The 7687-nt window shown below is 37.0% G+C and overlaps 1 protein-coding gene and 1 long non-coding RNA gene across 4 annotated transcripts in view; one reads left to right on the forward strand and one right to left on the reverse strand.

Moving 5' to 3' along the window:
* Positions 1-5634, forward strand: part of BRINP3 (BMP/retinoic acid inducible neural specific 3) — a 439645-nt gene extending 434011 nt beyond the window's left edge. For all 3 annotated transcript variants that reach the window (XM_075997012.1, XM_012773900.3, XM_012773895.3), the window contains one exon: positions 3569-5634. In XM_075997012.1, coding sequence (XP_075853127.1) covers positions 3569-4685 — 1117 coding nt within the window. In that variant the 3' untranslated portion in view covers positions 4686-5634. The remainder of the gene's footprint in view (positions 1-3568) is intronic.
* LOC142863880 (uncharacterized) lies at positions 2996-7039 on the reverse strand. Its single transcript, XR_012914530.1, has 2 exons — positions 6692-7039; positions 2996-4360 (listed from the first exon to the last, which is right to left on the reverse strand). It is a non-coding gene; the product is annotated as an uncharacterized LOC142863880 (long non-coding RNA).
* Positions 7040-7687: the final 648 nt, after the last annotated feature.

Genomic DNA, 7687 nt, shown 5'->3' on the forward strand with positions numbered 1-7687 from the left:
CCTTTCCCCCTTCCATTTTTTGGTCTTTATTTAGGAAATATTTACTGAAGTGCTATTAAGTAAATGTCAGGAAAAATGGCATGTGTTTCATAAAAAGCAACAGAAGTCTTGTCTGCCATCCATACAGTTTGTAGTGCATCTTTGCATCTTTGAATATTGGATTCTCAAACCTTATACCTAGTAGACTCTAACAAGTTTGCCTAACTAAATTTATGTATATGAATAAAATGGGATATTATTTTATTGGTTTTAATATTTAGGCATAAAAGGAAACAAAGTGAAAAAATACTTGATAATACTAATTTTGAATTTTTAAGACTTTTTCTTCAAAAATTGTTTTAAAGTTTAAAATAAAATAAGAGGAGCTAAATTCTACTTTGTTGGGATAAAGAAAGACAACTGTAAACTTTGGAGTAAGTGAAAAATCTGTTCTACAATCCTGAAACTTGCTTAGCCTTTATTTTTGACCAAGTTTTCACCAAGACTTTACAAGGGGTAAAGAAAGAAAGATTACTGGATTTCTTCTTTCTTGAGAAATCTGTTCCCTCTTATGAAACACAGTAAAATAGTCAAAAGGTAGGTATTCGGAGAGAAAGGACAAGAAGCAGCAAGTAAGAAAATCCACGTTAGCTGACCAGTCCCAGAGTATCAGGGCTTGACAAGTGTGCTGAGTTATCAATACCCATACATGACAAGCTGAAACCCAGGAAGCTGAAACCCCTTCCTTCAGTAGTGCATTTGCAGGATGTGAAAAAAGATTGGAAAAGACTGAAAGCTGGAAAAGCCATTGCTTTTCTAAAGTATCCAAATGATTCTTTCTACACTGCCCTACTTTTGTAAGCTCTGCCTTTAGCCTTAGGACTATTCATTTCAATTTTTTGCTTTGTCCTTATGATTTGGAAACATGATTAGAGCTTATAGTGAGAGATAAGTTAGCTTAGGGCATTTGTGCTTTGGTTTTAGGGAAGAAAATATAATTTTCAATCCAGATAGGATATCTGTTTTATATACTTTATATTAGATAGATATAAGTAGAATTAAAGAAAGACGTAAAAGGAGAGGTAGGGAGGGAGAGAGATGGAGGGAAAGAGGAAAGTTGGGAGGAAAAAAGAAAAGGAAGAAGAAGAAGAAAGAAAGAAAATTAGTTGGCAGAGAAAGACACTGGAATGGAATAAAGGCATCAGTAACTGCAGATAACGAATCAGTAATAATAATCTCTGTATTCTGAGACCGAATAAAAAAATAATTAATCAAGGTACTTTGTAAACCATAGAAAAAGGAAGCATTTTCCCACCTATATTCTGTGATAACAAAACGAGGAACAACAGCAAGAGTAGCAGGGATAGCCATATATAAATATATGTTCATGAGGTGCCAAAAGGCCTCACATTTTTGTGATTTCATAACCTTTGGGCATGCTCCCGGAGAGTATTTCAGAGAACTTATCTTAAAAGTACCTAGAGAAATTCAGAAATGAATTTTCTTAGTCCATTTTGTATGGCTATAACACAGTGTCACAGATCGGGTAATTTATAATGAGCAGAAATGTGTTGGCTCGGGGTTCTGGACCGGCGAGCAAGAGGGGGTCTAACTTGTCCACTTATAAGAACCCGCTCCCGAGATAATGACATCAATCCAGTCATGAGGGCAGGCCCCCCATGACCAAAACCCCTCCTCCCACCTCCCGGCAGTGCTGCGTTGGCAATCAAGTTCCAACACATGAACTTGGGGGATATATTCAAACTGTAGCATGAATCTAATAGATTTACAATTCCAGTGGTTATTTTTCAGTATAAGAAATAATTAAGAGAAAATCGTGTTATGTCTTATGTCTTCCTTCCGTTTCTTCTAGGTCTTTAAAAAATAGTTACATTTAGAGAAGCCAGAAAAGAAAGCCTTCTGTATGTGTATAACTATGCAAATGTCAAAGTGCATGTTGTACAACTCCACTACCTGCTATTTCAGACCTAGCACTTCCCAACTGTATCAAATGTTAAATTTTAAGTTTCACTTAAAAATACACCTAGTGAAAACATATTATTTTGATTCACCCATGTATTTTATTCAATATTCAATAAATAGTAAAGGCCTGTTACCTCCTGGCATTCTGCTAAGATATATAACTATGAACAAAACATACAGGATTCTGGAAAGCTGGGTATTATATTTAATGAGAGAAACAGAATACAAACTAGAACATACAAAGTAATATCAACATTTTGAGTGGGAAAATGCACTATGAAAAAATAAATAGAGGTTATGAGAGAAAAAAAAAGGAGCTTTTAAATTTATTCAGAAAAACAGGGAAGAACTTACCTTATAAAAAAATGTATTATATTGCAAGGGGAGGGTGGGCTGTGACCAAAAATGGATATATAATACAAATACCTCAAATATTGTTCTGAATGTCTTAATGAATTATTTTTATTGATTGTTTAAGCAGATTAATATCTCTATTTCACTAGTCCTCTGCATATGCAAATTATTTAAATAGCAGTGATATAATAAATCTAAAGGATTGAATATAACATATATGTTTTGTAAGAAATTCCAAATGTATTAAATATGAACACCACAAAGGGATAAAGGTACCAAAAGTAGTAGATACAATTTTTTAATGCCTGCTGTGAAACACTGTGCAATATTGTAAATACATGCATATAGTTTGAGCCTAATTTATTTCTCACAAAAACCCCACATGCAAGATACTATTTCCATTTTTTACATAGGAGAACTGCATGTTATTAAGGCTGTGCAACTTTTTCCATGATCATATGGCTAGTATGAAAAAAAGCAACACTATAAAAGCCAGGGATTGTCTGATTACAAGGCCACCATTTTTCCTTCGTTCTTTTACTGAGATTTTCAACATACCAAAAGAGTTTGAATAATATGGGAAAATTGGAAAAGTGAGATTTGAAATTGGAATCATGATTAGCTTGATAAAAAATGTTAATGACTCAAATCAAACACATTAAACTAACACACTTAACCCTTATTAAAAGAGCTTGTTGGTTTTAATGAGATATCTTAAACTATTTCCTTGAGCAGCCTGTAAGAATAAAATCCAACATGTTTTAATATTACTTTCCCTCTTAGTGGGTACTTGTTCTTCCAATGCTGGTAAACACCCTAAGATCTAAATACACTGATTGAGAATTTAGAGTTGTTTACTCTTCTTTCATTTTTATCATACTTTCTATTCAGGCTTAATATAACACTAGTAGTGCTCTGTGAATCTAAAACTAAACGAATGAAAAATCATGTATATGCTCTAATTCTGTTCTAGATATTTTATGGTAAAATCTCTTTTATTTCCTGTTGTCGGTTATCATTTCAAAACAATAACTGATCCATTTACATTTACGATCAGTTTCCATGCACACTAACAAGAAGGCATGCAGTCTAATTATGGGTTATTTGGATCTTTTATTTTGTTTAAATCACTGACTGGAGATGACCTGAAGAAATGATAGCGATGGTTTCAGGGCCAAGAGTCACATTACTGCAGTGCACAAAAAGCATGTATTATTTATTGACGCAAAGCCATTTTGTTTTGTGTTTCTAGAACCTCAACGTACTGGCTCACTCGCATCCAGTCCTTCCTCTACTGCAACGAGAACGGCCTCCTGGGCAGCTTCTCGGAGGAGACGCACTCGTGCACGTGCCCCAACGACCAGGTGGCGTGCACGGCGGCGCTGCCCTGCGCGGTGGGCGACGCGGCCGCCTGCCTGGCCTGCGCGCCCGACAACCGCACGCGCTGCGGCGCCTGCAACGCGGGCTACATGCTCAGCCAGGGGCTCTGCAAGCCCGAGGTCGCCGAGTCCACCGACCACTACATCGGCTTCGAGACCGACCTGCAGGACCTGGAGATGAAGTACCTGCTGCAGAAAACGGACAGGCGGATAGAGGTGCACGCCATTTTCATCAGCAACGACATGCGCCTCAATAGCTGGTTCGACCCCTCCTGGCGCAAGCGGATGCTGCTCACCCTGAAGAGCAACAAGTACAAGTCAAGTCTGGTCCACATGATCCTGGGGCTCTCCTTACAGATTTGCTTAACTAAAAACAGCACGCTGGAGCCGGTGTTGGCTGTCTACATCAACCCCTTCGGGGGCAGCCACTCGGAGAGCTGGTTCATGCCCGTGAACGAAAACAGCTTCCCGGACTGGGAGCGGACTAGGCTGGACCTCCCGCTGCAGTGCTACAACTGGACGCTGACGCTGGGCAACAAGTGGAAGACGTTCTTCGAGACGGTGCACATCTACCTGAGGAGCCGCATCAAGTCCAGCGGGCCCAATGGCAACGAGAGCATTTACTACGAGCCTCTGGAGTTCATCGATCCTTCCCGGAACCTGGGCTACATGAAAATCAATAACATTCAAGTGTTTGGCTACAGCATGCACTTTGACCCTGAAGCAATTCGGGACCTGATTTTGCAGCTGGACTACCCCTACACTCAGGGATCCCAGGACTCAGCACTTTTGCAACTGCTAGAGATAAGAGACCGTGTAAATAAGCTCTCGCCACCTGGTCAGCGTCGCCTAGATCTTTTCTCTTGCTTGCTTCGTCACAGACTCAAGCTGTCTACTAGTGAGGTGGTGAGAATCCAATCTGCTCTGCAGGCGTTCAATGCCAAATTGCCAAACACAATGGATTATGACACGACCAAATTATGTAGTTAACCATAAATGTCAAGCACAACCCAAAATCTTGAAGGAGTTTTTACAGTGCTTTTGTGGAACAGTTTATGTTTGGAAGAGTAAATTTAAATTGTCTTTTCAATATCTGTCTTATATCAGTCAATAACATTGGATGGCAATTTACACACATGAACTTGCTGACAATGAATATATTATACTGCAGTTTTGGTTTATGAATGAAATAAATACTGACACCAGTCTAGAAGACATTCTACTTTTTACAATAAATTTCATTTGTAATTTTATATGTTCCGTGGCAATGCTTTTGTGCATTACATCCTCTAGAGGGAACATAAAAAGATACCAATAAAATTTTGTAGCTGAACAGTTATTAAAAAGAAGTGCTGTGGGATTCCTTTTTTCCATGAAATGAGTTCTATTTTGATATAGCTTGTTAGAACCTTGGGAAAATTCACCAGGATTTTTTAATGCAGACATTTGAAGGTCCTTTCAATTATCTTTATGGAAAATCCAGCTAGGTAGAATACTTATTATTCAATTACATTTTTATGTTTAATAGCACAATGGCAGTGGTATGTTTATTACCATATTTAGAAACCAATCCTAAAGACACATTCATAATTAAAGTAGTTAGATAAACTAATTCTGAAGTAAATATGAGAACATTTCAGAAAACATGAAAAAAAATCAGTGTGATTATAAGGCATATCATGGAGCAAGCAAACCCTTAATTTCCTTAGCAACTTGCTATGCCATTCTTTTTCTACATTCTAAGAACCAATAATCAGCACACTCTGCATAATCATTTTCATTTCAAGTCCTGAAAACCTAGTTATTCCAGCACTTTACCAAGGTCAATAAAATAGCATTTCTAGAATTCACAAATTGTAATGTAATGATATAAAATAAATGTTCAAATAACTAGTTCAAAGGTAAATAAACTTTTTTCTTGCAGAAAAACTATTACTGAAATATATTTTGAGGAAAAAACTCTTTCAATATAAAACTAATTTTAGTTTAAACCTTTGGTTTCAAAGTCGAGTTCCCATATTATCTATGATGTAGTATTAAATATTAGTTCTTTTTTCTATAAGCTTTTTAAATTCTTTTTATTTCAGCAAATTTTGGGGGTACAAATGTTTAGATTAAATATATTGCCTTTTCCCCATCCAAATCATAGCTTCAAGCATGTTCACCCCCCTTTTGTTTAGGCATATAGCTGTCTCTATAAAATGTATTTATGCTACTTATCGCTCAGCTCTTGTCTAGATACTTTATAAATATTTTCTTATTTTTTAACCCAAATGCATTTTCCAGGCCAGTCTAGCTTTCCTATTGAGATCATGAAGACCTTTCTTAGGGCACAGAAAAAAAAGGAGGTCATTACATGGATGAAATAAATAAATAAATAGGCCGGGCGCTGTGGCTCACGCCTGTAATCCTAGCTCTTGGGAGGCCGAGGCGGGCGGATTGCTCAAGGTCAGGAGTTCAAAACCAGCCTGAGCAAGAGCGAGACCCCGTCTCTACTATAAATAGAAAGAAATTAATTGGCCAACTGATATATATATAAAAAAAATTAGCCGGGCATGGTGGCGCATGCCTGTAGTCCCAGCTACTTGGGAGGCTGAGGCAGAAGGATCACTCGAGCCCAGGAGTTTGAGGTTGCTGTGAGCTAGGCTGACGCCACGGCACTCACTCTAGCCTGGAAAACAAAGTGAGACTCTGTCTCAAAAAAAAAAAAAAAAAAAAAAAAAAAAATTAAATAAATAAATAAATAAGACAGATGGCAAAAATACCACAGAGCTACTCTGGATTCTTGGGCTATTTGTTTTTAATTCCAAAGAATTTTAAGAACAAGTAGACAGTTCAGACAACAAATACTTACTCCAATCTACGTCAAGTAAAGCATTGTTCTTTCACCTAATATCTGTATAGCTGAATCTCTTATTTTCATTACTTGATTTTTTTTTACTTTCTGCTATTGTAGACAATTCAATAGAAAATATATGTAATTATTAAACACTCACCATCTTTCTGATATCATACTCTCTTCATTTAATTCTGACGACATTAGGTTTTGAATAATTTCTCCCATTTTCTCGATGAAACAAACAAACAAACGAACAAAAGCAGCAAAGGTTCAGAGTGGTTTGCCATATTCTCCAATGTCACAAACCAGGAAGTTAAAAGATCAAGATTCTGATACAGACTTCTCTGGAATGAATCGGTCCTCTTTTCATTATACCACTGAGCTTTAAGTGAACTATCTTATTTCTGTATTTAATTTCATTTCATCCAAAGGTTTATGGTGAAACAAGAATAACTTAAGAAACTAAAGTACAAATCAGGTAACATTATAAAACACACACTCACAGTACACCTGAAAGATTAAATAAAGCTAGTGTTTATCATCTACAGTTAATCATCTACAAAGTGATCAAGCTTATCAAACATAAACAATATGTTTCAAAAGACATTTGCTATCAAAGTCAGAGTTGCCTCTGGGACCCTTCCCAGTAGAGTCTTGGAGGTCCAGCTGTCCAGAGCCTCTGACATGCAGAAACCATGTGGGCAACATGCACAATTACCGATGAACTCTGAATGACAATCATTTCACTGTACTTGAGAAAATTGTCAGCAATTTTACTTCTTTTATTGCACAGCTCATTTTGCCCTGGCTGGCACACAGGAGAGAAGATCCTGCCATCACAGGTAAGAAAGTGAATAACTAGGGTTTTATCCTGGGACTTATTGTGCTTGGCAAGCGTTGGCACAAAAGTCTCCCATTTTAGATAGGATAGCTTCAACTCTCTTGGTGGCACTCTGTTACTAAATCTTTTATATTTCTGCTTCTAGTTTCCGTCTGAGTGAGAAGTACTATGCATACCTTTCTCTGAATGTTGAGTCTAGCATTACATGAATACAATATATGTAAATATACCAAGCAAATTCTACAGTTAAATAGGGATTTAAAAAGTAAATGATCAACACAAAAATGTGTTTTTATGTTTCTGTTCTTTACA

The sequence above is a fragment of the Microcebus murinus genome, chromosome 23, assembly GCF_040939455.1.
Source record: "Microcebus murinus isolate Inina chromosome 23, M.murinus_Inina_mat1.0, whole genome shotgun sequence".
In the NCBI taxonomy this organism is placed as follows: domain Eukaryota; kingdom Metazoa; phylum Chordata; class Mammalia; order Primates; family Cheirogaleidae; genus Microcebus; species Microcebus murinus.